This window comes from Motacilla alba, chromosome 5, assembly GCF_015832195.1.
Source record: "Motacilla alba alba isolate MOTALB_02 chromosome 5, Motacilla_alba_V1.0_pri, whole genome shotgun sequence".
NCBI classification, from domain to species: domain Eukaryota; kingdom Metazoa; phylum Chordata; class Aves; order Passeriformes; family Motacillidae; genus Motacilla; species Motacilla alba.
In genome coordinates this window covers 33,806,095-33,833,401 of record NC_052020.1, presented here as the reverse complement: position 1 = coordinate 33,833,401, position 27,307 = coordinate 33,806,095, and the positions used below count along the sequence as shown (strand labels likewise).

General features: G+C 36.5%; 1 protein-coding gene and 1 long non-coding RNA gene across 7 annotated transcripts in view; one reads left to right on the top strand and one right to left on the bottom strand.

The window, feature by feature from the left end:
* Nucleotides 1–352: 352 nt before the first annotated feature.
* LOC119702004 lies at nucleotides 353–11,517 on the bottom strand. Its single transcript, XR_005257222.1, has 2 exons — nucleotides 11,174–11,517; nucleotides 353–3,128 (listed from the first exon to the last, which is right to left on the bottom strand). It is a non-coding gene; the product is annotated as an uncharacterized LOC119702004 (long non-coding RNA).
* Nucleotides 11,518–11,626: 109 nt separating this feature from the next.
* NOVA1 (NOVA alternative splicing regulator 1) overlaps nucleotides 11,627–27,307 on the top strand; it is a 139,571-nt gene continuing 123,890 nt past the window's right edge. For 2 of the 6 annotated variants that reach the window (XM_038138170.1, XM_038138169.1), the window contains exons 1-2: nucleotides 11,627–12,094; nucleotides 14,014–14,157. In XM_038138170.1, coding sequence (XP_037994098.1) covers nucleotides 11,959–12,094; nucleotides 14,014–14,157 — 280 coding nt within the window. In that variant the 5' untranslated portion in view covers nucleotides 11,627–11,958. Of the gene's footprint in view, nucleotides 12,095–14,013; nucleotides 14,158–21,484; nucleotides 21,562–27,307 lie in introns of those variants that run through there. The other 4 variants (XM_038138174.1, XM_038138172.1, XM_038138175.1 and 1 more) reach the window with 2 other exon arrangements.

The following is a 27,307-nucleotide window of genomic DNA, read 5'->3' as shown; positions in this document are numbered from 1 at the left end:
TACTGGACAACTCATTCTCAAACAACCTATTTGTCTCCATGACAGCAAGGTGAGTACAAGCAACCAGCTTAGCCTAGAAAACAAGCCTTTAGATGGCTGAAGTTATATGTTGTGAAAACTTCCCCAAATGGAAAAAAAGATTTTTTTTTTCTCCTTTCCCTGTAGTAACTGCATGAGTAACTATATAATGCAAGGCTGAGAATGAGGATGTTGTGTTTGAAAACATTTCCCTTTTATGAGACAATGTTTGTGTCAGGAGGTTGAGTGGATTTTTTTGTTTGTTTTATTTTTTGGGGTTTTGTTTGTTTGTTTTTAACAAGAATCACAAATTATCAATAATTTGTCAAAAGAATACAGAATAGATATTTTTTATTTTTTTAACAAAGAAAAGGCAGAAAAGTTACCATGCTGGAAACAATAACACAATTTGCAAATCTATGTAGTTATTACCATTTGCATGTGCACACCCATGCCAACTGCAGGGAGATAGCCTGAACTTACATGAAGGCATAATCATACTGTAGACATTTAGACACTTGCCTCTTAGAGTGGATATACTTAGGCTGAGATTAATGGTTTCTTAACAGAGAGGTTTCTTGCCACTAGAGGGCTCAAAATCGCTGTGTGATTCTAATCATGAATACAACATGCACGTGTATATACTTACATGCACAAGGTATGTACATCATTCACATGCATGTGCTTTATTTGTGTGTACACAGCTATAAGCACACATAGATGCACATACTTGCATTTTAATATACTATCTATTTTTCTTTTATTTTAAAGATTTTCGTCATTAAAATGTTTTTGATATTATGTTATTGACAAAATGTAATTCAAATATCCTAGAGATTTTTAATAAAACAGAAATTCACCAAATATAAGTGATATGCTTCTTTATTTTCATATAGTAATTAAAATTTTTAACTTTATTCTCAGGTGGCTGAATTTACCCAGAATGTTCATTTCATCAAACTGAATATTTAAAACAATCACAATAAAATAACGTTCAAACTTCCATGATCAATGCCTGCTGTCATCATATGTTTTATTAAGGTATGTAGATAACACTGAATAACATGGATACAGTTAATTCTTTGATAAATGACTTTCCAGAAAAAGTAACACAGTGCTGCAGAATTGATCTCACCAAGTATTTTTACTTGATTATATGATTTATTCTCCTGGGAAATATTAGAGATACTAAAGAAATAAAATGCTCATGGAATGCTGACTGTTTTCTTTCACTAATGTGATAATTGCAACGATGAGAGAAATGGCTTTCAACCAGTTTTAGGTAATCCATTTTGATGTAATGCATAATCTTTGGAGATAGTGCAATCCAGTTCCCCCACATTATGACAATGTAATAATAATTAATTTACCCACAATGTCCAAAAGATAATTAACAAAATTCAGACTTGAAAAATACAAAAGTTTGAGGTATTGATATTTTCTATACATTCTGTTCTATAGATTTGCAAAGTAATATTTATCTAAGTATAAGAAATCTGATTAACAAAGCAATATTTCAAGAACACTGAAGCTTCGGATTATAATGATTAAAAATATTGTATATTGTTGTAGAAATAGGGACACAAAATGTTTTACAGGCATGCTTTGCTGTACATAATAAACAGTTTAAATAGTTTCTTAAGAATATTTGCCTGTATAGAAAATTGTGCAAGAACACAAGAAAATAGAAGGTACTCTTTTTGTAATACTTTAGTGTTTTGATTAATCATAAAAAAATGTGTTGAATACAATCACATATATGAATAAAGACTACTCAAGTGAATGAGCATTTGTGTAACTGAACAAAATCTTTCAGGGTTTGATACAGAATAATAGCTTTGAATTTGGCAGAACCACATGTGGCTACTGCCTAAATTGTGACTACTACAGTTAGACACTAAAAACTGGAAAAAACCCTTAACCCTTAATTTCCTAGAACCATCATCTTCTATTGTCTTCTTAAATTGTTAAAAGTTCTACCACATGTTTCATCTTTATAAAATTTTAAATTCTTAAAAGAGGACAATAAGTTAACTTGGGGGATGGGCGGTAGGAATTTACTTAGATAGTAAAGCATGCTGGAATGACTATTCTATTGCTATTTAAACTTAGCTAAACTTTAAAATTATAGTTTATTATAGCCCCATTTCTGTTAACACATTTACTTTAAAATGAAAAATTTGTGGAATGCAGGAAGATATATTTGCTCTAAGAATTTTAACTAAGAATTTTAACCCTTGCATGTTTTGCTTAAAAAAAAAATTAGCTTAAAAATTATTGTGTCTGATGTTAGATTAGAATCATAATGTTTTAATTAAATCAATATCATCTTTTGTGTATTTCTTCTGTGTCTAAGGCATTCTTAGTCTATCAGTTTGTTCTTTGAACTTGGGAAATAACCTGACGCACTGGATGACAGATATTAAAAGTGGGGGTTTTGACTGAGTTGGCTGACATATTCATCACATCACCTTTAGTTCCAAAAGTAATCTCAAAATCAATAAAGCAGACTGGAATATGCTGAAACTACTTTTTCTAGACAAAAATGAAAACTTTTATAAGTCTAAAACACATTTTCTTAAGTGGAAGATCCATTTCCCTAATGACAGCCTACTGATGTCAATAAATTTATGCCAGGAAAAAGGTTCTTTCCAGGTGGAGTTACATGTTCCATTATGTTCTAAAGGAAAAGCATCCTTATCATATCACACCATTGTTCAAATTGCTCTAATGATTTTCATATTTATATTATTTTCCTCGACATAAGAAGACCATGGAACTATTAGAGTGCATTCAGAAAAGGTTGACCAAGATGGCGAAAGGCAGGGAGAAGCAGCCGGGGTCAGCTGGTTTGCTGGAGCTTGGAGAGGAAAAGGCTGAGGGAATACCTCATCTCAGTCTTCAACTTCCTTAAGAAGAGCAGAAGAGGAGAAGGAGCTAAACTGCTCTCTCTGGTGATTAGTGATAGGACATGAGGAACTGGAATGAAGCTCCATCAGGGGAAGTTCTGACCAAACCCGATGAGGAAGAGGTGCTTCAGTAAGAGGTTGGTCAGTCACTGGAAAAGGGATCCCAGAGAAACAGTCACAAAACCAAGTTCCAAGGAGCAGCTGGATGATGAAAATATTTATTAATAACAATCATAATAGGGAAATAGCAGTAATTTTCATAAAGATCCTACATGGTTTAACAATTGTGTTGGGTAAAAGGAACTGCAAATACGTATTTTTTTACAGGACTGACGACTGGAACTCAACTATATTGATGACTTTTTTTACCCCTTTCAAAGCAAGTACATTATTTTTCATCTGTTGTCAACATCACATTTTCAAGTGGAATGGGATATGATAGCTTTAATGAACCTTTTCTAAATTAAATAATATTGAGGATTTAATCTCCATATGAAAACATAATCTCAGAAGTGAATGATAATCATATATTATTTCTATATCTGTTATATGAGTCTTCTAAAATATGAAATTTTATTCTTACAAGTGCATTACAGGTAAGAAAGTTGACAAGACTTTCCATTATTAAAATGTAATTTTTAGACCAGTAGTTGTTGTTAGTCTATTTTCCTCCTCATCTTTGCATATATTCCATAATATTATTGCCATGACACACTATTGAGTTAAGAAATGCCAAATATTAACCAAACTTAAGTGGATAAACTAACAAAAAGGAGGAGAAATACTGAACAGTTTTTATAAACTTTATTTTAAAAAAATCCAAACAACAAAACAAAACCATGGTAAATATGGGGTTTAGGAGATTAAAACCCTTTTCTATTAACACGTACAAAGATTAGAGTTCATTTCCATTTGAAATATGTACTGACATGCATACCAAGTGGGGTAAACATGTAGGACAAGATCCCGGGGCTTGGGATTACAGGGATCTAACAGCAGTCAATCCAAAGCAAAGACAGCATGTGAGAGAGGCAGGAGGTCCACTTATAAATACCTTTGTTGTGAGCCATGATGAATCTGCAAGCATTGTTGCTAACGCACTGTGATCCTCTTTTTGGGGTTTTTTTGTGATTTGCATTTTTTTATTTTTCATCTCACTTGCAATGACTCAGTTCTGCAGCAATTTTATTTTTACTGTTTTAACATATTTTTTTTCTGGCCTAGAGGAAACAACCTGAATCTTTAAATGAAAATAATAATGAAAAAAAATACAAATATTGAGAAATTTTGAAACAGGAGTCCTCCTACTTGGCTAAAATATTACAACAAAAATATTCTGAAAGAATTGCACATGAAAAATAATCAGACTTTTTTATAAATATAATGTGGAATTTCTATAATACCTTATTTGGATCTGTTTATTATCAACATAACACAAGCCTTCACCTTAACTTGTGATTTTAAATTATTGGAAGCTGTGTCCTTAGTCTTCATTTTTGCAACTGCCAAATTTTAAATTGTATACCAGCTGTTATTTTGTTTATATATAATTAATTAGAACTGAAAAAAATATATGTTCCTAAATACTCTTTTTTATGGTATGTTCTTATTATATATCCATAAATATTTCTGTACAAAATTAATTCAAATTGCCCATCACTGAAATATGACAAGAATATCTCTAATTGCAAGAATGCATTGCAGTCTATGCTAATATCTTTTATATAGTTTCCTTATTCTTGTCACTACTTTTCCCTGAAGTATTTTGTATTGAATGACTTAAACCCCCTTGAAATCAATAAAACTGTTTTCATCTAGTAGATCCATGGATCTAGTAGATCCATCTTCTATTTTATAGAGCATATGAGTTGTTCCATTCACTTTGGTCATGCACCCACTTAAAAACATAAATAGCAACCTCATAAGTCTAAGTGAAATATAAATCAAAATCAGTTCTATTTTTCAACTAGCATTGAAATAAGAAAGTGATTCTATATCTTGTAAGTGATTAAAGTAAAACTGATTTCAAATTTTGGCACCTTTTCATGTTTCCAGTACTGCTTTCACTGGAACAAAATAAAGAGATGAATAGACCCCAAAAGTCATTAATAATCTGACACCACTTCCTTCTGGCTCAAAATGGTAAGTAAATAATTCAGATAGACTTGTACTACTGATGAGCTGTCTGTTTTAACCTCACTGCACTAAGGAACACCCTTTGTCTCAAATAGGCAGCATTATGCCTAATCCCTGTGCTTTTTCTGGGGCCAGATAGCCTTTGTGTGCAGCTGACACACAGATACATGTTTTCATGGCAAACTCAGGATATGTGCCAAATCATTCTGGCCAATTTATCCTGGCAGTCAGTTTTAGCTGTTTACCCTCCCCCACCAGAACACTTACCAGTTCAGGGGTATTTTGTAGAAATCAATATCAAGTGGGTAGAAATAAAATAAAATCACTAAATTTTGTTAATGGAGTGAAATAATTTCTTGAAGAAGAAATTCTAAAGGTATTTGCTAAACTTCAGGGAGGAATCTCTTAAAGTTCCTGGTGTATTCTTTCCTAAAATCTTGTTGTGCTGAAGATTTAATTTGTAATACACTGGCGCATAAATTTTTTTATAGTAAGCATTTTAAAAGTGTTTTTAAAGACATCTAGGTCTCCATTTCAATAATATTAGGGACACTACTTTTCTTGCCTTTCTGTTGGCAAAATTTCTACCATTATAATTGTATTATACTTGTAAAACTTACTTCTGCTGGAATAGCCTATTATTTGGAAATTTGATAATAAATTATACAGGACAAAGTGGAGTATCTTGATGGTTAACAGTAGGAGAGTTTACTAATACAATTTTACTAGGATATAGTTGTCTCATAATCTCAAGTAGTATACATTTTACTAGTGAGCAAATTGATCAGAGCAACTCAGATTTCGATAAATAAATTAATATAAATTTTGCTTACAAGAGAAAAAAAAAATCTGTGCCTTTTTCATAATTGTTTTCTTATTTTTCCTGTGTCCACTGTGCAACATCTTTACTTTTCCCCTTTCCACTCCTTTTCCAGGAAGATTTCTGATCTTCTCTACTAACATAATTTTGTATATGAGTTGAACTATAGCAAAATTCTAAACCAATCCTGATTAAGGGCCTATATTGTAAGATTATATTATTGCAGAAAGGGGATCAAGCTCGAAAACAGAATCAAAGAAACCAATTTTGCTGTTAATTTATCTTTTTCCTTACTTCTTGTAAAGTGCCAAAATTTCAAACAAATCAGACAGTTGGTGGTGGGTGGGCAAAATGACACATAAAATAGTAATACTGTTAGAGCAATTATAATAACAGATTGGAAATAGGTATGCTGATCCCTTGAAAAATACACTGTTCACCATACTGTTAAAGGAATGCATGCTGAAGCATCTGGAGCGATGGCTGGCTGAATTCTGTTTGTAGACAAGACGCCTCACCAGTGTCATTTTGTAAGATAGTAACAAAAATACACAATCAGTAACACTGTAAACTGATGAAGCTACACAAGGAGATCCTGCTATTTCTCACACAAGATATTACATTGTTTCATTACAGTGGAATTACTCATAGTTTATAGCAGTTTTAATCCCTGAATATCTATTTTTCTATTAAAACCAAAATAACACACCAGGAAAAAAAAAAAAAAAACAAACAAAAAACCACAAAAAACCAACCAAAACAAAACAAAAAACCCCAAAACACAACCTAAAGAAAACAGAAGATACTACTATTTTGGGAAGGCAATTGAAATATATATATTTTTTTCATTCTGAGAAATGAAAGGTTTTTAAATTACTGTACATAAAGATGACCAGAGAGATGACTTTTTAGAGTAAGTGTCGACCCACTGGAGTTTCAGATATCTGGATCCACAATGTCAGTTCCTTGGAAGAGATTAAAATTACCTTGTCCTAAGGCTATCTTGTTTTCTACACTGAGATCTGGGTAAGTCCTGGGTAACCCCTTATAAATTTGACCTACAGATTCAGCAATGAAGAACTCAGATCAATTCAATTCCTTATTTCTGAAGAAAAGTCGAAAAAAAAAGGATCTGTGAATTTTGATGAACTTTGTCAGAATAGGAGACAGGTGACCTCTCTGCTGAGAGAGAAGAAATGGACATTGATTTCCTACAAACACTTCCTTCCTCTGCCACCAGAAAAAAGAATTTTAGCCAATATATTCACGTTATGACAAATATTATGGTCACATTTTTACTGATTTTAAGTTATCATCCTCAGTTTCCCAGAAAAAGAAAGCTACTACACAGCAGTGATCTACAATATGAAAAGGTTTAGCAATTGTCCATGCTCTTTACAGTGAAGAGTATGACTAACATTTGGCTTTTAGTTCAGCAACGTATATAACATAACGCAGACAATAACAGCAATGTACATGTGGTAAATCAGATAATTGGGTCATTTTCTGTTTAATACATGTTCAACTTTTTTCCCAAATGCTGGGTTTGATTTTTTTCAGGTTAATATTGCTGGAATCTTGGAGAAGTTCCACTGAAATTAAAAAATATTTACCGATGAACAAATTCTGCAGTATTAAAACATGCAACAATTGGATAACCTAATCAACAATAATAATAGTTTAACTGGTAGGTTATTGGAGGGAAAAAGTTTCATAAACAGAAGATGGATATTAAAGACTTGAAAGAATCTTCTTAGTTCATCCCTAACTGTAATTTTAGTGAAGCCAAAGTTTATAGGAGTCACAGCAACCATCCAGCAATAAAAAGCTGCCAGTCCTTTTGGACAAAGACAGAATCTGTTTTCTTTTATCTAGCCAGGATGTTTAAGGAGTATCGTTTTTCATCTAATGATTATTGAACTCTGTCATATTTCCCATAAGGGGAAAAATGAACTCCTCATTCCGTTAGTCAGATGAGAACTATCCATCACCTCCAAAAGAAACAGGAGACTGAGTCTTGTTCCACAAAGTAGACTTTATCAGATTAAGTGACGTTTACTAAAACTTCACCTGAGTTATTATGCAGATTTCTATTAATATATATGCTTAATTTCTCCCAGTTCCTAATCCCTTTCAATTTAAGCATAGGTTTCATGTCTGTGGGAGGGATTAATTTGAATGCTATCATCCATATATCCACCAGCTGAGAATGATTTTAGAAATAAAGCTGGCAAATGGAATTTGTACTCCATGTCATCTCTGAACAATCTCTTACTGAAGTTACAGAATACATTATACAGTAGGATAGGACTGATACAGACAGGAAAGAAATCAAAACCCCAGAACTGTTTGAAAAGCCTCTGGTCAGGTATGCCAGTCTGGAGCTGGCTGAAAACAGAAAAGATGAACAACAGAAGACAGACTTGGAAAAACAGAAAAACTTTACTGATACACACTTTTTAATATTTTCCATCAGTACTTTCTGCACAGATATTACAACAGAGATGGATCACGGTGGTATTACAGGCCGCCACAACTATTTTCACTCATGCTTCAGACCATGAACAATACAGGGCAATTGCCTGCATTTTGCTAAAAGCTGTTCCTTTCACTGCCCCAACCCATGACAAAGACCCAGCTTGCTTTAAACTCCAAGTGACCTCTGCCACTAGAGGGCTGCACTTAATGTGATATTCCCCCTTAGACCTTCATTATCACTGCTCCAAGCAATTAAATAAGGAGAAAAAAGTGCATATTCTGAAGGATAGCTGTAATAAAGGAAACGTTCCTTAAAACTAAATCGGTATTTGTTGAAATGTTGATTACGTGCAGCTATCTGCCTAGTTAAGTAGAACTGTTACTAAGAAACTAGCTGAGAGGTTAGCTACCTAGCTAAAGCTAACTTCTTCAAAAATAAGCCTTTCTTGAAACTATAACAAAGCCTTATAAAACTACTAGAAAAGTTGAAAAAGCTTGTCTAAGTGGGATGGGAGATAGTGTAGAGGGAAATCATTAAACAAAAGGCATTCTGTAGAGACGAGGGGAGGCACTTGTGAAACAGCTGTCAGTAAAGAAACAGGCTAACACAGGACAGACATCTGCTGAGTCTGAGGAAATTAGGTTTCAGGATTACCACTTTTTCCTCTAAGCTTATGGAAGCTAGATACACAAACAACATAGACGCTTATCACATTAAAACCTTTTTTTATTCGGCACTTTAATATTTCTGTCGTTAGAATGAAACAATACTTTTGTTTCAAGAATGCAATCAAGTAAATGCTTTATAAGCTAATTGGAGATCCCAAAGGGAGGACTTGCAGGTGCTGAATCCAATCAGATCTGTCACATAATTAAAATTGGTGCAGGGGGCACAGTAAAACAGATGTGGTCTAAAAACCAGAGAATTGTTTGTTTCAGTGTTGCTAGAGATGAATGGGACATAGTCAGTGAGATAAAGAGAGCAGTGTTATAATTTATCCAGTTCCACTGCGGAAATTGACTCAAGATGGCTTGATTCGAACATCGTGGTTTTTATTTTTGTCTTCAAAAGTTTCTGCAAGGCATTTGCTTGGTTTACAAATAAAACGAGGCCTCTTAAGACTGATGACCTTACAAACTGGACCTGAGATTTACAAGTCATGCTGTGCTCTTTCTGGCTCAAATACTAATAAAATTCTTTGACTGTAACTTAGTAAAGAAAATGGAAGAGCTAGAACCAGTCCCCTGTTTGCTGTACCATCATTGTGTCAGCAACTGCCAAGGTAACAGAAGCCTAGAATTTTATTTCAGTCAGTAAACTAAGCAATTATGAGTCAGAGTATCTTAGATACAAGGGGTATATGATGAGTAAGAAAGTTCCATTTTTATACAATCATTTTTCTGACCATATATGCTATCAAATTTTTACTGAATCTGCTGCATCTATTTCATCTGCTGGCAAGGAGGATAGATATCACATTCCTGGGACACAATTCCCAAAGAAGTCATTGGAAGTTTCCTATGTACAATGCTGGATCGAGTTCCTAATTTGTGAATGCATTTGGGCAGGAGCCTGTTCAGATGTTAGCATGTGCACGGTTTAATATCCTATAATGCATTACCTATCTGACTTGTAATTTATAAGCAGAGGTGATGTGCTATATATTATATATGATGTGTGTATTTTAAGTATTAAAAATTGTTTGGGGCAGTATTAATGGTAAGTGATTACTAAAACTAAGGCTGTCTCCCAGGGAGCTTAGAATGGAAATTGGATTTCATCCACTAACAGCCAGGTTTTAAGCTCGCGTATTAGGAGGAATCGAGTCAGCAGCCATACCGCGCACACACACACATCAATACGAATTTAGCACAGAGCGTGTGTAACGCAATAAACACACGTCCCGTCCCTAAATTTTGTACGGAATTGATGCTCCAGCACTGACCACTACCGTCACAGTTACAGCAGTTAGAGGTTTTTTTCAAAGGAAAAGAGTCAATAAATAGCAAAAAATGCTTTCCTGCTGCACAGACAATCCCCTGAGCCATGCCTCCCCACCCTCCTGAATCTTAAAACGCTTTAAGATTCCACCTGAATAATTTGAGATTTGTAAGCAGAAATAACCTTCGCCGCAGTGAAATATCTTTGTATTCTCTACAAAATATTTAGGTAAGCAACGAGGCTTTGTGTCGCACAGCTCCGGCTAGACCGGCTGTCACAGCGTAACAATAATATCTTTATTAATTTCTTTACAAGCCTGCGCGATGCAGCCCGGCGCGTCCACGGCTCCAGCGCGGAGCGGCAGCGCTGCCCCCGCCCGCCACCCGCGGTGCCCGGCGGGGACCGAGCGGGGACGGAGGAAGGGCCGCGGCCGCGCCGCGCGAGTGCTGCAGCCAGCCTCGACGAGGACATGTCCCCGCTATCCCACCGCCTCCTCGGGCGAGCTCAGCCCTCCTCCCACGCAGCTGCGGGCCTGTGAGGCGCAGCGCGTAACCCAGGTGACGCCGCATCACGGCGGGGACCCTCCCGAGGCGGCAGCCGGCCCCCGCGCACACCCGCCCCGCCGCCGCCCCCGCCGCAGAGGTTAAAGCGCCCCCGCCTCCCCTCAACGGCTCTGCCAGCCGCGGCCCGGCATTGGCGAGACGCTTCAATCCCAGCCTCTCTCTCTTTTGTTCCGATTGGCCTCATCTCCCGCCTGTCTCCGATGGAAACCCCGCCCTTCTGTTTTATCATCCCCCCCCATCACCCCCCCACCCCCCCCGCCTGCCCTCGTACACCCCCGTCCTTGTGCCCCCCTCCCATGGTTCTAACCTGTCCTGCCTTTAGGGTTTCTGCGGTGCAGCTGAGGGTGGCGGCCCCAGCCCCCGGGCAGGCGCCCGCGGTGCCGGGGCTAGAGCCGAGCAGCGCCGCGCCACCCCGGCAGCGATCCCCCTCTCCACCCCCGTGCACACGAGCCCGGGAGCGGCGGGCAGCTGAGCCGCAGCGTCAGGCGCGGCACTAGGGCGGGCAGGGGCGGAAGGGGGCTCAGAAACAGCGTGAATCATCTCCCACTCTCTCCCTCGCCCACCATTTACACCGCTCGCTCCCTCCTTCTCCCCCTCCCTTCTTCCCTCCCTCCCTTCCCACCGATTCTGTCTCACTCGTTCTCTCTCCCCTCCTCTCCCACTCACTCTCTCCCCTCCTCTCCTCTCCCACTCACTCTGTCCTCTCCTCCTCCTGTCTCACTCTTTTCATTCTTTCCCCTCCTCTCCTCTCCCCCTTTCTTTTCCCTCTCTCGCCCCCCTCGTTCCCCTGTCTCCCTTCTCCTCATCTCCTGACACTGCACTGCAGCTGCTCCTCCAGTCCAGTCCTGCCCGCTTCCCTCCCTCCTTTCCCTTCCCTCCCCCCGGGTGCCAGATAAACAAGGCGCGCAGCATCCTCGACAATCCCGATCTTAGCTCTACATTTTCGAAAAGGACAAGAGAACGGGACAAGCCCCCTCCCCTCCTCCTCCTCCACCCCCTTCCTTCTCCTCCTCCTCCTCCTCCTCCCCCCTTCCCTCCCTGCCCCCCCACCAGAGAAGGGAAGAGACAATTCTCCTCCGAGCAGCAGCAAACATGATGGCGGCAGCTCCCATCCAGCAGAACGGGACCCACACCGGGGTTCCCATAGACCTGGACCCGCCGGACTCCCGGAAAAGACCGCTTGAAGCCCCCCCTGAAGCCGGCAGCACCAAGAGGACCAACACGGGCGGTGGGTATATCCTCTGTCACCTCCCTCCCACCCCCACCCCCCCCCCCCGCCCTACCCACCCACCTCTCCGCTTCCCTACCTGCCTGCCTGCCTCTTCCAATCCCCCACCCCCCCCCGCCCAAAGATTCCTATTTCTCTAATGTTATCATTCATCAAAATGGCGTCGGTTTTCAGCATCTACCAGTCTTTTTATTTAATATCCACGCTGGGGCTGCACAGCCGTGACCCTACGGAGGCGAGGAGGGAGCACAAGGGGCTCCCGCAGCCCAGCTATCTCCCTCGCCCCTTTAAGGATGGGCGACAATAAATGGCAGCTGGAAGGAGACGGCAAACGCTCTTCCCTCCTTCCACATCCTCGGGGTCGCAAGTTGAATTTCAGCCTTGCCGTGCGTTTTCCTCCTCCTTGGCCTCACTTCCATTGTCAGCGCGTACACGGCGTGTGTTTGCCGTGCCGAGCCGGGGGCGAGGGCTGGCTGGTGGCGGGGGGAGTCGCCCCTCGGCTGCGGGGACTCGCTAGTTAACATCCTGCTGTTCCTGGAGGAGATGAGTTATAACGGGACCAGCATCTCCTTTATCCGTTTGCACTGGAGTCGTCATAACAATGCACCGAGGCAGAGGTGAATTTATTTGCCCAATGTTGAGAGCAGTGGTCTGGCTATACATAGTGCATGGTTCCCCAGCTATGGTAATACGGGTGGGCACCACTGTCACACACAGGCACTAGCTGAGACTAATAGTCTCAGGGAAGAGAAGTATTGAGAACTTAGATAATTTCTTCTGCTTAGGGGTAAAAATAACCCCAAAGAACCAACTTTATGAAACACGTTTCATGATATTTTGATATCCGTGCCAATGGGACATTGCCATAATTGCTGGGGAGAACACAAGTCTGGGGAACCAGCATATCCCTGTTGCCTTGCACTTCTTCAGAGACAGTTATGGAAAGGTCCTCCGACTTCAGTGTAGCTGGATTTAGCAGTGGCATGAGGGTATTGAAAATTTTGCAGTTTCTAAATCAGACTGGGATCCTTTTTTCTTTCTCCCCTCGATTCATTCTATATATTTTTTTCTCTTTCAATGGTATGCTTTAGTGCTAGTGATAGGTAGAGGACTGGCATTGTCTATCTCGTCACCTTTTAAGTGTATTTAAAATAAGTGACTTAGGCTTTTGATCAATTGGGAAAAATTCTTCTTAGTGTCCTTTAATTAATGAGCTTAAAAGAGATCATTGTCGCTTAAGAAGTGCTAAAGGAATACATGAGGATTACTTAGGCAAGTGATTCCATCCTCACCATGTTGAGTTGTTTTCTTGGCAGTGGCTGAAATGCTTGGAATAAAACCCCACATTTTGGGTGGGTTATTTGGTAGCAGAGTAGTCGTTTTGCTCACTTAAGAAGAATGCAAGCAATAGCTAATTGCTGTTCTCATGTGTTTGCTAATGACAAACAAATAGCCCATTAGAATTTACAATTCGTTCTTTCCTGGTTTTGTCATTTCTTTTGCAGTATTTCCAAGCAAGGTTGTAGTTGTCACTAACCACGTTTCCATGCAGGGCTTCAGTTTTTTTAAAGGGGTCTGATCATTTCTGCATGCTGTGGTTACCGTTGCAAAAAAAAAAAAAAAAAAAAAAAAAAAAAAAAAAAAAAAAAAAAAAAAAGAAGAAGAAAATCTACCTTTGAAATATAATTGCAATATTATTCTTTAACTGAATTTAGGAACTCTTGTGGGTTCTTTGCTTAGAATAAATGTAGATATTTTAAGCTGTCAAAGGCATAGCCTATAATGACGCAACTGGTTAGATATAAATGCATGAATTAGTAGACAAGTTTAAAGATGTAACCTTTTGTTTATTTGTGGGTCTGGGGAGGAAAAATGACAATTTATAAGCCATATTAACCATGCATATCTCAATTTTTCAGAGGATGGCCAGTATTTTCTAAAGGTCCTCATACCTAGTTATGCTGCTGGATCTATAATTGGGAAGGGAGGACAGACAATTGTTCAGTTGCAGAAAGAGACTGGGGCCACCATCAAGCTGTCTAAATCCAAAGATTTTTATCCAGGTAGGTGCAAAAATTAGCCAATTCTTTTATTTTTAAGTTCTCAGGCATGTATGTACATTTCAGTGTGTTTCATATATTGATGGTCAAGTGCAGCAGGAAGCATTATGTCCCAGAAAAGTATGTTTCAAAGTGCAATTGTGAATATAAATATTCTGTCTGTTTTGCCATATGGAATGGAATGAACTGGATGCTAACTGCTTGAAATAAGTTTAAAGTCATTTACAGTATTTCTACAAAAGATTATTTTCATTAACATTGACTGCTTTATTTTTTTATTTCAAAAAATCTGGCTTTAAGGAACCAATGTGACAGGTGGCGTAAAGAAAATTGTTCGTTTAAAGTTTCCAGACATTATAATGACAATTAAGCTAGAATGAGTAAAAATGAGAGACTGCCTCGTAAAGAATGGGCCATTTACTTTAAATCCATTATGTACCTTCTTTCTGCTTCACTGCTTTGTTCATTGGCTCTGGAGTGAAGTAAAGAGGACAAGTGCTGCTCTTTAGATATTCTTTATATTGTGTTTGTCATGATGGTGGAAGAAAACTCTATTATGAAACTGAAATACTTTGGATGAATAAAAAAATTAGCATTTTATATTAGCTGTATTAGTGCACATGAAAAGTTTTTAATATTTGAGTATAGCACTAATAAATACCTGAATTAGCATTCCTCCTTTATAAGATTTCTGAAGAGGGAGTCTTATGATAGACAAGATTTTGGCTTCTGCAGCTGAATAATTGGGGAATTTTTCCAAAAGATGAACAAATTAGCATTCTGTAATTGAACTTTTCTCTAGAGGACTTTCTAAAAACTGATGCAAAATAACATAGCTGACACTTTTGTGTTTTGATTTTGTTATTTCTGAAGAGTAACTGGTGGTTTAGAATTGAGTTGACTCGCTGTTGCTGACTTTTTTCTTTTGGAAAATAAGAGTTGCTTTGCATTTGCTCTATTTTAACAAGACTGAATTCTACAAAATAGCAAAGGTAGTTGGTATGGATGTAAACAGAGCACTAATGTTGGAGCATTTAGCTTTCCTGTCCTCTGACTTTACTTTGAGGCAGAAGTGGATAACTTTTTATTAACAGAGATATTTTGGTCTGTTTACAAATACAATTGTTGATGTGGAAATTCTAATGCACCTGTTGTACATCTCCTTAATGAATGTAGTTTATAATACTTAAAAGTCAGAGATTGAAGTGTTGAATGTAGATTTTTTTCTGTTGAAAGTTACAGCTTATGAGCTGGTGGTTGTTGCTTCTGAAGCTTTTTTTTTCCCTTTTTTTTTTGGAAAGGTAGGAAAAACATGATCCTTTATTTTGAAAGGTATGTTAAGATAAAAAAAATCAATGTGGAATTGTGAAAACTCTTGAAAGAAATAAAGCATTCTAAAGAGCCTGATTGCAGAATTAATAACATAATCTGGGTAAAGAGCTGCAATAGTAAATTAAATTCACTGTCAATAGATGAAAATGAAATAGATTTTCTGCATTATACATGAGGGGTTATCAGATATGCAAGGATGTTACAGAAAATTGGTGTTTATGAAGAATATTCCAAATACCAAATTATGAGCCTTTTCATTTTACTACAGTTTATTTACACTCACTTGGAAAGGATGCTCCAAAGATTAGATCTTTTGTTCAGTGCTCCGTATAGTTCCTCTGTTTTCTGATTAAATCAGAATTACTTTTTTTTTTTTTTGTGTAAGAAACTGTAAAGATGCAGCAGTATTAGCAGAAGAACCTTTGAAAAATAAAAAAATCGTAAGCTAGAATGACATGAGAAAAACATTTGCGACATAAACATTGTCTCTCTTAAAATCAGCAGCAATAATATAAATAACTAGGGCAGGGACACTCAAACATTTTCACAGTAACAGGTGCAAATTAAGTTCCTGTTCGATTTTATACAGTCTGCGTTGAATTTGCAGCCACGTTGTGTCATATGCAAAGTGAGTGTTTTCAGGAAGTTGGTGACTGATACCTGCTAAAGCATGGAACAGGGATGGGAAATGGATTCCAGCGTGGCTAGCTCTTGTTAGTATTTCTGTTTGCGTCTGACCACCAGCCCATGGAATTTTCAGAGGTCCTGTCATTCCTTGAGCTGCTGGCTTTTGGGTTTCTTCCAGACTCTCTTGCTCGTATAACATTAGGGAATACAAACCTTGTGAAAGAGCTAAGATGAAGTTATGATTTATTTTTCTTATGAAATTTTTTAAACAATTACTGTTTTCCTAATAGATGTTATTTAGTCCTTACCTCTGATGCTTGTGACTACAAATATGTTTAATGTATGTTTCGCTGTGGAATGTTCTGTTGTTGAAGCTTCTGTGAAAGTTTTCTGTATTTCCAAAAAGTTTTGGAAAAGTGAGTAAGTTCCTGTTTGGAAAGGAGGAAGGTGCTTGTAATACAGAAGGTACGAGTAGTTCCTATGATCTAATAGTGTTTTTTTCTTTTCCCTCTGTGATATAGGACTTCAGTATGCAGACTGATTTCTGTTGGAATTATTTTTGTGCGTCAAAAGGTGACATAATTACTGAAGAATTATATGGCAGCTCTAATTACAAGGAATTGAAGGAAAAAACAGCTTTGCATTGCACATTTTAGTTTACAAGATAGGAAGCAGTATACAAATACGTTACTATCCACTACAGTTTTATTTTTGAGTACGCAATTTATTGTTCTCTTTCCAGGTTACCTGCTGACTTTTTCTTGTTGTCTGGACTCCTGCAATTTGACTTTGGATATTCTGATTCTTTTCTGTTCAGGCATGTCCCCCAAGACTAGCAGAAATAAAATTAAAATGGCAAAATATGCCCTACTTTTAAGCTAAATGGTGCTGATCCTTCTGCATAGAAAGTACAGTGTGTATTGACTACTAGGTTTTGGTTCAGAAATTAAATACAGGTTTAGCCAACTTGATAAAGAAAGTGGCTATTCTGTGAAGCTATTATAATGTATGTTTTTTTTTTTTTTGAATAATAGAAGAAAGATTATTTCTGTTTTCTGAAGCTGTCATTGCTTATGTGTTTCTCGTTCTGCATTTTAGTGAGCACGGGACTCAAAGCCACTCAGGCCATGTATATTTCTCCCTTGTGAACGCTGCCGTACACTCTCTCTCTTTCGTGCACAGAATCTCTCCCTCTCCCTCCCTCTCTGCGTTCCCGCCCCGGTCTCTCACAAATGCACACACATGCACAAAATTATGTTACATCACATCACGTTGTTTATCTTGCAACAGGATCTTGCCTGATCTGAACTTGGTGCTTGAGTGAATTTGAACTTGGTCAGTGTTTTTCAATTTATTGGAATATGATGTCATAGGTGTACTTAAATTAGATCATATAAAGAGCAGAGATTAATAAAAGCATAATTAAATGGGGGGTAAGGTTTTACTGGATTTAGCAACATATTAGATGTGTTATTCTTATTGCAGATTTCTAGTCAGTAATTATATAAATGTTTGGAGAACATAAAAAGTGGGAGTTTGCTCTCCCATCTCATGCAGTGTATGAAGTATTGTGTGGCTATTTTGTGCTTTTACCAAGGGACTTCTGGTTTTAGATGTTTTTTTTTGTTTAAATAGCAGATTTTTTTGAGTCATTCTTCTGTCATGGGAGATAGTCTAGCTAATCTTTGTCAGTGCCCTTCTGAAAACTCTTATTCTGACTCTTAAAGACCTTTCAAAAATGTTGAATGTATAAGTAACACATTAAGTTACAGGAATTTATTATTAATAATCTTATAGCATCATTACTCCTATAAACTGTGAGGAAGGAGAAAGGTGTAATATATCAAGCTTGGCTCTCCATTATTATTTCCTTTATAGAAGTAGAGTTTATCATGTTAATTTGTAAATCTTAAAAATAACAAAATCTAGTAAGAAAAGAAATCTTTTAAAAATCAACACTTGAAATAATGTTGAAGTGAAATACTACTTTTTCAGCTATGGAAAGGACTAGTGGAGTTAGAAGCAAGAATGGCTTTAGTTATTACCTGTCTGTTGTGCTGGTTCCTTGAGGGGCTTTGTCATACATCAGTAAATGCATTTCCTTTTTTTCTCCTGATCCTACTTTTTTTCTTGAAGTGTTGACATTAGCTAATTAGGCACTACATAAGTATATATCTAAGATTTTTAGGTTCTGGTGTAAACACTTACATGAGTAACTTCAGGGATAATGGGACTGAGGAAATTACTAAATATTGAGTAGAGATTTCAGAGGTGGAATCTCGAGCTGTATAGATTTGTAAAGTAATCACTGATCTTTGTACTAGATTAAAAAAAAGAGACCAACCACCAAAAACTCCAAGTGTTGATTGCCAGCTGTTCAGAGAGATAATTCTCAGTTGGACAGTTGTCTGTTGCCTGGTTACTGAAACAGAATAAAAAAAAAGTTAGCTTGTTAGTCAGCAGCTCTGTAGTATTTTGCATTTAAAAGGAAGCTGAAACTGACTGTGTAACTTTATAGGATCTTGAGATTGTTATATATCTAACTTGTCCTGTGTACTATCACTTAGCAGATTCTGATTTGATAGGCTTAAAGAAATTTTGAGAAGTTAAAGTAGAAATTTGGCGCTCATTTTTTTCTACTTGCAGGGACTTATTCATGTTAATGAGTAAATCAACTTTGACATAGTAAATGGCTTTGGTTTGCAAGAAAGTGCTGTGTCTTTGTCTTGTATAGAAAGGTTTATAAGAACTTCTGACAGATTTGGAATGGTTAGTCTTAACTTGAATAAATGACACAGGTTAACAACTAACTTTGTTGTCAAAATAAACAATAGATTGAAGACAGCTGTTATGACAGAGAAATGCCATATTTTAACTTTTCAACATTTTCATTGTGATTGGTTTTACCTAGGTTTCAATATAATTGAGAAATGAAGTATTTTCAGTAGGTTAGAAAGCTTATGTCAATGAAGATGCTTCTAGTAACAGCATTGTTTTTTGATTAAGTCAGGATTTCTGTAAAGCAGTTATTAATTAAAAAATAATTAAACAAGTCTTAAGTTTTCCCCTTTCATGAAGTTTAAAACTTCCATACATAAATTTACTAGGTTTTTATAGATCCAAGTTTTAATGGGTTCTTGATGGAGAATAGGTGTTAGAGATGATATTTTAAAAATATAAACAGAGAATGTCTGAATCTCTTGTTTTCCTCTTCTCCCTTGTGCAGTAAACAAAACACATGCTTGCTTTTCTTAATGGATGCAACCTGTAACAAGCAATGTCTTTTTCAAGTACTCTTTGATCTTGTTTGTTCTTTAGTTAATTTCATTAACTTAGATATTGTCCTCAGTAGTTGACTAGAGAATTTATTTTGTCAGTGATCAGTAGCTTTTTGGCCAGGGAGGAAAACCTTGGATTTAGTGAATTTGTCAGACTGGCCTCCAGAAATGGAGCACAGAGTGTTGGGGAAGAGGGCTTGCACCTTGTTGCTATCACATTTCTGTCTTTGGACACAACTCACACATAAAGTTAAGCAACAACTATAAAGATTTGGCTGGCAAACATCATTGTTGCATCTTGCAGCAGTGCAGTCAGCTTTCCAGTCCCTCTTTGAATTTGTTTTTTTCTTAGCATTTATCAGTAGGCCAGTGGGAATTAATGACTTGGTGAGGAGTGTTGTAGTTGCCAGTTGCCCAGTGCTGGAATGCTGCAGGTAATTGGGCTGGACTGGTGAGATCTGTGGCCGTGTGCTTCTCACGTTGCACTGCAGCTGCTGTTGATCTTAATTAATCTGACCCTCAGAGGCTGCAGTGTCATGGTATAAAACGCAGTGCATATTAGAAATTGGAAGGCTGCTTTTCTGACTCTTATTGATGGCCATGTTTCTAGGTAGGCCTTTTGGTTTTTCTAATTGCATTTGTTTGACGCTAGCATAAAATTCTTAATGTACTTCAATCTAGAATTGTAATATGTTTTTCCTGTTTATCAGATCTATCTGTTGAGTAATGAAGCTGATACACGTGTTTTTGAAATGTCATGGTTATAATGGATTTAGCAAAAATATTTCTGCTTATTCTGACAACTACTATTGTCTGTAAATGAAAAGACATACTGTATCTGGTATGAATTTCTGGTGTAGTATACTATGTTCTGTAGTGGCAATGCGTAGTGCTTGTTTTATTTAGCCCAGTCTTGTGGTTAAGGACTTCTAGTAGCATGGAAATATCGAAAGTTGGAATTTGGTGTTGGCAAATGGAATGAATTAGTGTGCTGTGCATGTGCAAAGTTTTTAATTTACTGTTGATATGTGACTGTCTTCATTCTGACTGCATGACATAGATTTAGGAAAATAGGAGGTTCCTTACAATTCACCTGATATTCAGGGTCATTTTCCTTCCCCCAGAGGAAGTATCAAACAATACTATAACCTAGAGATCTCATAAGTGTTCCAGAACAGATTTGTGTAGCTCTATTCCATCCCATTTTTGTTTTGATTTCGGGGTTTCTCCGTCCCAGCTTGTGATTATTCATGGCGTTAACTACGTTGCTTGTATTTTCATTAAAAATAGAGAAAGGGTTGTCAGAATACTCTGCTTTAAATTTTCCCTGTATTTGATAAACTCATTAAATATTTTAATACATAAAAATCACAAGATCTAAATTCCTGTCCACCATATGAACTTGTTTTCACTTTAACATATTGATAATTATGGTTGAATCTTACTTTAGTTTACTTAATATTAGGTGTGCTGCTCTTGATAATAGCCAAGCATTGCAATTCCTTTGCAAGAACTTAACTCATCTGATTGAAATGTCAGTTTAAGTCAGTCTTTGGAGATACATCCATGGAAATCAGCTCCCAACTGTACAATGCTAGTATGCTTTTGTGGCCTTTGAGTATGGATTTATCACTCTTTGCTTGAGCTAGTTGTTGTTCTTCTTGACTCCTGAATTGCAGTAAATTTGTGTATGGTTTAAGGATTCTGCATAATTGATGGACAAAATAAAGTCTTCTTTGTGAAAGGTTGGAGAGCCTTTCTTCTAGGTTGATGAATATGAACCTAGGTTGATGTAGGTGATGTGAGTGAGTAGCTAGGTGACCAGATAGCTCTTGAAAGAGCAGTATGTTAGGGACCAGGTTTAAAGTTAAACATTGGTAGTATGGTTGACCTGGTGTCAGATCCCTTGTAAGCGAGAGATACTCTTGTAACTTATGTATATGAAAGTGTAACGTTATGTAACATTAGATTTGTTGGATATAAAGAAGTATGAATCTTGGAAAAAAATTCATATTTGCCTGGTCTTATAGGTTTTGATTTTGAAAAGACTAAACATCTGTTTTTCATCGTTGATCTCTCACTGCATCCTGCAGGGCCTGTCATCTCAGCATTGACAGGATCAGATGAAAAATACAATCGATGTGTTGACATTTTTTTGAGAATCACTCAGGTAAGATTACTTGTTATACAGAACTACAGTGAAATTCATGGCTGCTGCTAATGTTTCACCAGTTGGAGCCTTTGCATTCTCAATCATTAATTAAATTAGATACTGAGGTTCTCTGCATGTTCCCTTGTTTCTATTTTAAAAGCACTTTTTGTGCCTTGCTCAGTGCCATTTAACTCTCTTGTAATTTCCCACATAAAGAGCTTCACACATTTGTACTATTTTCCCCCACTTGATAGAGTGGCACCTGTTTGCTTGAATCAAGAACCATAGTGCACACCTCCAAACATCTTGGAAGATTTGTATGTATTTTTTTCATTCTCAAGTAGTGACTTTAGTCCTATTTAGATTCTTCATTGGCAATATGGGGAAAAATTTCTTTGTAGAGAACCAGATAATCAGGTGCAGCAGCAATTTATCATCTTCCCAGAGTGTCCTAAATTCTGGCTTTCAAATTGCACATGAAAAATTACAAATATTTAACTGAATATACAATGGTGGAGTTGTTATTTTTATAACATGAGTTATTGGAAATATTTATATTAGGTCATGCACTGGAAAAGTAGAAAATGGCATGTGTCCATTCAGTTGGCTTTGTTGAGCGTCCAGTGTACTTAAAAAATTATAACTATTATCAGAGTGTATTCCAAAAGAGTTGGGCTATGAAATGTCATGGCTGTGAGGGAAGGGGGAGGAAGGACCAGTTGGGCCGTATGCCAATGTTGGAGCTTGATCTAACAGTGGTTTACGTTTTGTCCCCATCTGTGTTAGGGAATGCCACAGTGCAGGTAGAGTAGTCTGTAGCACAAGTAGAAGCAGCAGCAGCAGCAATTCAGGTGCTGCCATGGATACTGTTTTGGCAGCAGTATTAAGCTGGAGTTATAGAATGTTTGTTTTATTGTAATCTGGCAGTCTACCAATAATTTGCCTGAGGAACACAAAAAAAAAAAAAAAAAGAAAGGGAAATAGGTGGCTTTTTAGTGGAGTTATGACCTGGATTTGGAGAAAACTTCTGTGGAACAAGAGAGGGTCTTCCAGCATTCTGTCTGTGCTGATTTTTCAAAGGTCTGCAATGAAACGCTGCTACTGGATGCCTTAAAGCTTTATAAAAATGATTTGTTGCAAGTGTTAGATGTAGAACATGTATGGGGTTTGTTTTCTGCCTTGCATGTGTGTGCACACTTCATTCTTTGTATGTCTTCTACTTAACGTTATTAGGTGAACACTTGGCAACTCTGTCAATCTAAAGTAAAATTTGTATTTCCCAGGAATTCCTTATACATATGTGATTTCTTACTTCTGATTCTTCTACTGCACATGGCAGTGCCCTGAAGTCTGCCAGTTTTTTGTAGAGAATAATCTTCATCAAATAACATAATTTTCAGCATAGCAAAATTCCTCAAAGAAAAAACGAAAAAGGAAGTGTTAACTTTACAAAGATTCCTTTTAGGGATATATGTTTTTTGTGTTTTTTTTAATGTTGGTGATGCCAAGTGCTCATCTAGTATTTGCACTACTTTTAACAATAATAAAACACATACTTTATAATTTTTTAAGATTTGTAAGCTCTGTATGGATACATCTATGACTAGCTGTTCTATTAAGTGCCAACATGATATATTATGAATGAATTATTAATGAATATTTTTTTAAATTTTTATTTTTTTTGATTTATTGATTCATAGCTAGGAAGACAGTTCTTTCCCTGAATAGCTAGGATTTAGAAGGAAAACGTGGTTCCTCTGATTTTAAATCAGAGTGTTAAAAATATTTGAATGTATGTAGAAATGTGTGTAATTGCTAGTCTCAGAACTTCAGTCTTGCATGCACCTGATGGTAGAAAATCAATTAAATGGGCAGCTATATTTGTCCCATTAGGTTTCCTGTACCTTTGGAAAACAAACCCCCCTCAGTTTGTGCAAATGTTTTAAACCCTCTAGTCTAGGAGACATAGAATGGATAGTGGTAACAAGGTCAGTGTTTGAATTAAGCAAGACATTTATAACTAGTTTATTTTTATTCCAGTTTTTTTAATGGTGCTTTTTTGATTAGTAACAACAAGATTTTATTGTTTCTATATTATCTTTTCTAACAGCTCTTTTGTCTGATAGTAATTACTAATTGAAGGAATGTTAGTTGTGATGTTCAGAAGTAGTTCAGTTGTGTCCTTCATATTTCATTAGCTTAGCACTTTCTGAAATCTTTAGTGCGGACATAAGGACACAAAATCTAGTCATCCATAACTGCGAAATAAGTACTTTGATATTTTCCTTTTCCAACATACATGAATATGCTCAGAATGAGGAGAAAGAAGCTTCTCTTTATTTAGTCACTTCGTCTATTTTTCAATGGGATCATATGGTGTATAAAGGTCTACCATGCCTTCCATGCTGACTAGTCCAGGAACATGTGAAGTTTCATCTCATGCAGAATTCTTTGTTTTCTTTTGTAAAGAAGTCTCTGCTTGTAAAGCTTGACAATATTGTATTGGCTGTCTGAAGGTTTTCGTTGTTTATTGTTAAGAATTTTGCTTTTTACTAGGTTGGCTAGTTCTGATTTGGGTGCCTTGTTTCTCCCAGTACAAAATTTTGGAAGTGATTACAAAAATTTGCTAAGGGCTGCAATATTTCACCTGCAGTAAGATTTGATGAACTTTTCCTTAAAAATATGCTTATAGTTGTATGGGCTCCTAAGATAACCCAAGGACATTTTTTTTTTGCTGTTTAGTATTGAAGCATAGGAGTTCAGAGTGGGTGGTCTTAATGTTCTTCATACTTAAAAGCATGCATGTTAGTTTGGATGGGTTTTCCCTGTTAAAGACCATGAGAAAGCACACAGGAATTTTGGTGAAAATTAGTGTATATTTGTAGGACTGGTTTTGTGTTACAAGGTTTTCATATTTCAAGCTATGGTTACTTGGGAGGTGCAGATAAGCTGATGATGGCCATCTGATATTCAAGTCAAGTGTGCTTAAAACTACAAGTATTTCAGGAACTCTATCAAATTTTGTATTTTTAGGATGACCTACTTCAGGAGGTCTAGAAAGAGGTGTGATGTTGCAATGCTGATTTAGAGGACATAGTGCTATTAGTAATTATCTGCTGAATTGTGATGCGGTTTATTGGCAAACAAAACCATACTTTGAGGTGATTGATGCCAATTTGAAAATAAACAAGTGTATGTGTAGGTATTCTGGAATTCTCATAGGTAAGTCTCTATGTAGCAGGAAGTACCAGTATACCTCAGAACATTTGAGAAGATTTTATCACTATTTTTTCACTGAATAATTTCTAAAGTTTCACTCTGCTTTAAGAAGATTTTCTTGTGTTAATCCCTTTAGAGTGCAGTAGTTTTCACGTAGCATTTTCACATGCTGGATTCTAAGGGGGTTATAATTTCCCCCATTTCTTTCTCCTTTGCTCAAAAGCAAAAGGATTTCATATTGGATTCCTGTATAGATGTTTCTCCAAGTTAGAAATATATAGAAAGTTAGAAAAGTTACAAATTAACTTGTGTTGCCTGCTTAATATTATGAGACATTCCCAATGTTTTCTCTCTTCTACTGGGGAAATTGAGGAATCTTGCTGTATGGGCCATGCTAGAGTGAAGATAGTTTAAAATATGTATTTAATCCAGAAAATACTATGTGTATGCTGCTTATTTGGGGAAGTCATTGATTGTCTGAATAAGTATTTAATTTCAATTTTTAGTCTTTGTGTTATTTTTAGAGCTCCAAGTTTTCCTACTACAATCTTTTGAATTCTCAATCTCTGTAGTAGTTCAGCACATCTAAGTGCTGAAAAATGAGTCGTTTATTTCATAAGCATTTTAACATGAATTTTTTTTACTGCTGCTTTTATACTTGCTCTTCAGAATATGAATTCTGCCATTGAAACCATCACTGATGAATTCAGAGAAGTAAAGCTTCCAGTTTTTAGGTGGGGTGAGGATGTTTGGATACAATCAAAACTTGATGAATTGTTTCCAATCTCTATTTTGTTTGAGGTCAAATATTCCCCTAGAGGTGAGCATTTCTCCAGTTCTCCAGGTACAGTTCTTCCATTTTTCCACTGCTGAAATTCTAGTACCATAAGCAAAAAGAAATAAAAATTCTTTTTTGTCTCTTAAACATGAGGACTGAAAATTATAATTTCTTTCCTATTTGCTGCTGCCTCCCACAAAAGTAGAGACACTTGTACAAAGGCAGTAATAATACCAGCAGTTTCTGTATACAAACATTAAATTCAGGTAAGTATTGAATTTATGCAAGGTGGAATATACCTTCAGTCTATGTAGTCCTGAAGTAGTGTGTTTGAACATAGGGATAGATTATTAGCAGTGAATTTAAAAAATATATATGTATGTGATTCTACTTTATGTCTTTTGGTAAAAGGCTTCTGTCTTTCGTTTTGTAGCAGAAGGATGTTTTGTTTTGGCTTTTTTTGTGGTTTTTCTTTCCCCCTGGTGCTCATTTATGGTAGTTAAGATTTACTGCTGCCTTTTCCCCTGAGAAGAGTTGTGTTCTCACTATTTTCTAGTCTTGCAAACAATTGTAATTGAACTTTTCTCAGCTGGCTAGAGGTGTTTGAATCTGTATTTGGACATGTCTTTCTTCCTACATTCAATTCTACTATAGTCATTGAAATTATGGACAAAGGAATAATACATGTGTTTTGGTGAGGGTAATGTAGGGTGCCTTCTCACTTATACATAGATATTCAGATATTTATCAAAAATAGGTATATTATAAAGATTACTAGTATGAACTTGCCAAATATACATTTTTTCCCCTTTCGGGGTAAGAATTTCATAGTATTTTCTTTTATTTCATGGTCCCTTTGCAAGGAAAGTTACACTGTTTCAAAAATTCCTTTTAAATTTTAGTGCAGATATGTAATACTTTACTAATGCCAGAAGCAGAGCAAGTGATGAAAATTTAGTATATGTAATCAATAATTTTTGGGATTGTTTTATTTTTTGCTTTAAAATGGGCCTGGTTTTCTGATCTTTATGTACAGACTGGCTCTAATCTATTTTTAAATCTGTTCAGTAATTCCATATAGGAAAATAATGTCTTTATATTAATGTATGCCAGTCTTGCTAAAAGATCCATTTCAAAAGAAGTGCTAGATCTAATCCAGATTTAGTTACAAATCCTCTTCAAACTATACATTTTCTAAAGTGTCCTTCCATTTGTAAATAATTGCTCTTGCTACAACTACTAATTTTAGTCTTTTATTATGATGTACTTGATTGATTTTAGCTTTGAAAGGTATAAATCAAAATTTATGAAGTATGGAACTGACTGAATTATCAAAAGTTATCTAAACAATTAGTGGGAAGGATTCTGTAAAGTTTTAATATGAAATGCTAAAAGGCACAGGAAAGCTTTCTAAAAATAAACTCTAAGGATAGATTAGCATTTTGGCTTAAAAATAGTAATCATGAAGTCAAATTGCCCTATTTTTGGTTATTATTACATAAAGTGTTTTGACTCATCTTTTAGAAGGATTATTTGGACTTTTTATTGGGGAAGACTTGAATTATGTATGGAAGAAATCAAGTCTATTCACCTTCCAATTTTTCATTAAGAAAATTAAAATACTTAAGGTTTTTCCTATATTCTGGGTTGTTTTTTACAAGTACAGTTGTTTACATGATTCTTTATACTTTTAATAATATTGTCCTTATTTGTTTATTGAAAATAGAAACCTTAAATATGTTGTGGTGTTCAGATTCTAATGCCTTT